Source organism: Rhincodon typus, chromosome 26 (assembly GCF_021869965.1).
Source record: "Rhincodon typus isolate 14 chromosome 26, sRhiTyp1.1, whole genome shotgun sequence".
Lineage (NCBI taxonomy): Eukaryota > Metazoa > Chordata > Chondrichthyes > Orectolobiformes > Rhincodontidae > Rhincodon > Rhincodon typus.
The window spans coordinates 2,497,017-2,500,125 of record NC_063357.1 but is presented as its reverse complement, the minus strand read 5'-3'; the positions used below and the strand labels follow the sequence as shown (position 1 = coordinate 2,500,125).

At 46.3% G+C, this 3,109-nt stretch overlaps 1 protein-coding gene across 1 annotated transcript; it reads left to right on the top strand.

The window, feature by feature from the left end:
• The first annotated feature begins 250 nt into the window (after positions 1-250).
• On the top strand, positions 251-2,868 carry LOC125486175 (mediator of RNA polymerase II transcription subunit 31-A). The gene is made up of 3 exons (XM_048612702.1): positions 251-779; positions 1,287-1,383; positions 2,220-2,868. The coding sequence occupies exons 1-3, from the start codon at positions 731-733 to the stop codon at positions 2,410-2,412; spliced, it is 339 nt and encodes a 112-aa protein (XP_048468659.1). The 5' UTR covers positions 251-730; the 3' UTR covers positions 2,413-2,868.
• The last annotated feature ends 241 nt before the right edge of the window (positions 2,869-3,109 follow it).

Sequence of the window (3,109 nt, the reverse complement as noted above, 5' to 3'; positions counted from 1 at the left end):
TCTGGTGGTATATTTAAACATTGCATCAAGCGTTGAACTGGATCTTTCGTATTCAAGGTCATCAATCTCCATGTGATTAAGTCACACAATGGATTCAAACTATCGTAAAACAAGATTTAAAAAAAAGACTACAACATATAGCTGGAGTATCTCAGCAGGTCTGGCAGCATCTGTGGAGAGAAAACAGAGTTAACATTTCCAGTATAGTGATCCTTCTTCAGAAGTTCTGAAGTGTTGAGTTTCCCCAGCAATTTTTTTGTTTTCTTTCAGATTTCCAGCATTCACAGGTTTTTTTTTTGTTTTATCTGAAGGTAAATAAGATGTTTTCCAAATGAATTCCTGCAGAAGATATGATCCACGTTTATTGTTTGGATTTGAAGTTATGCCGCAATGATAGTACGTTGTCCTGCAAAGCTTGCCATGTGTACATTGGCTGCCACTTCCTTTATTGCAAAATAAAAAAATAGCAGTAGGAAGAGGTCATTTGAACCCTCGAGCCTACTCTGCCTTTCAGTAAGACCCTGGCTGATCTGACTGAGGCTTCAACTCGACTTGCCTGTCTGACCTTAACCCATAAACCCCCTTCTCAATCAAAAATCATTTTACTTTATGTTTTATCTTATTTGTAATGACTTGGGTTGAATTTATGCCTTAAGGTAATGAGTAACTTGTCCTTTTCCTCTCTCTTTACCCCCTCCTCTCAGAGGAACAGGCAAAACTACGATTTCAGATGGAGCTCGAGTTTGTACAGTGTCTGGCGAACCCAAACTATCTGAACTGTAAGTGTCAGTGGGATCCTCCTGGGCAATTGTCAAGTTGCTGTTTACAGCAATAACATTGTAAAGTTGAAATCACTGAGCTTCATTTCAACTACCGACAGGTGTCTCTCTCTTTTCTGCATTAGGCAGCAGATCAGTGTTATTGTCACCCTCTTGAAGCGTGTCTGTCATCGAACCAGACTTGGACCCATAGATAGAGACTGTTTGAGAGGGAAGTGAGTCTCTTCTGATGTAACTTGAAATGAAGCCTTAGGTAGGGAAGGGGAAGTGCAGGAGGCACTGAGCACCAAAGTGTCTGCTCCAGTGAGGTGTGGCCCAGCACTAGATGCGATGCACTTGAAGAGTGTAATAGTCCCACTCACTTTGATGAAGTAATGTCTGTAATGACAGGGAACTGCCTCCCATGCCCTGGGATGGTACTCCCTAGGTGACAGTGTCGTTCTCTCTTCAAGATTACCTTAGTGCTGGTGACAATACAATAATTGTCTTCTTGTTTCAATGTGGCAGTTCTGGCACAACGAGGGTACTTCAGAGACCGAACATTTGTCAATTACTTCAAGTATCTGCTGTACTGGAAGGAGCCGGAATATGCCAAGTACCTGAAGTAAGTATCCACCCCCACTGGACAGTTCTTCACAGTAATCTTTGTCGTAGGATCAATATCCACGGTGGCTCAGTGGTTAGCGCTGCTGCCTCACAGCGCCAGGGACCCGGGTTCGATTCCACCCTCGGGCGACTGTCTGTGTGGAGTTTGCACATTCTCCCCGTGTCTGCGTGGGTTTCCTCCCACAGTCCAGAGATGTGCAGGCTCGGTGGATTGGCTATGGGAAATTGCCCGTAGTGTTCAGGGATGCCTAGATTAGGGGGATGGGTCTGGGTGGGATGCTCTGTGGGCCACTGTGGACTTGTTGGGCCAAAGGGCCTGTTTCCATACTGTAGGGATTCTATGATTCTTATCCAGGATAACTCCAAATGCTGTACGTTCCATTCCTTGCCTGAAGGCATTTGCTGTTCACTGGGATAAAATGCATTCCGGTAAATTATACAACTCAATCTGTCACAGTAAATCTCAGAAGGGTGAGGAACAGCACCCCCATCAAACACTCCCAGGACAGGGACAGCACGGGGTTGGATACAGAGTAAAGCTGCCTCTACACTGTCCCCATCAAACACTCCCAGGACAGGGATAGTATGGGATTAGATGCAGAGTAAAGCTCCCTCTACACCGTCCCCATCAAGCACTCCCAGAACAGGGACAGCACGGGGTTAGATACAGAGTATTTCTGCCTGTACTTCTGCAAGTTTCCCCAGTGTTTCTTGAAGTTCCCTCCTCATTCCCTCGTCTCTTTCCCACGCTTCCTCCACACTTTCCTCCTCTCCCTGCAGCCTCCATCGAGACCTCTCTGCCAGTCTGTGTCTCAGTGTCTGTTTCTGTCACAGGTACCCCCAGTGCCTCCACATGCTGGAACTGCTGCAGTATGAGCACTTCCGCAAAGAGCTGGTCAATGCGCAGTGTGCCAAATTCATCGACGAGCAGCAATTACTGCACTGGCAACATTATTCACGGAAACGAGTGAGGCTGCAGCAAGCACTGGCTGAACAGCAACAGCAGAACATCACATCCAGCAAGTGAGGGGACTGTACTGTTGGCTGAGGGTCAGGCAGGTGGATTGAAGGAACCTGTGACAGAATGTGTGAGGAAGCCCTGTCCTGAAGTGATAATACACAGACGTTTAATTCAGTGGCATTGAGGAGATTCTGGAGAGTGAGGGGAGGACAATCCTCCCCTCCGTATTTCTGTTACATGAAGCACAAATTAACAGGAAGGAGCCTATTGAGCTGAGTGCCTCCTGTTCAGACCTTGACTGGATGTAACAATAGTGTAGTTGCCTCTTGGACTGAAGAAGCTAAATTCGTCAAGGTTAATTCCAGAAAGTTAACTTAAATGTTGCAGAGCAGATCACAGCCATATTGGGGAGTGTTAGGTTTTTATACATGAATAGTACAATGTAATGTAGTTATCACAAGGATTCACATCTGAGTGAGAGTCATTCTGTGAAATAATAAACCAAATGGTTACTGCAATGCCTATATGACTCTATAAAACATGTAAAGAGAATTTAGAACAATATAACATGGATAGAGTCCTGGTGGGGACAGGTCTGTCACTGTATAACGCTGGGGCACAGTACTGGTGGGAACAGGTGCATCCCTGTATAACACGGGGCACAGTACTGGTGGGGAGCGGTCTGTCCCCGCATTACACTGGGGGACAGTACCGGTGGGGACAGGTCTGTCCCCGCATTACACTGGGGGACAGGTCTGTCCCC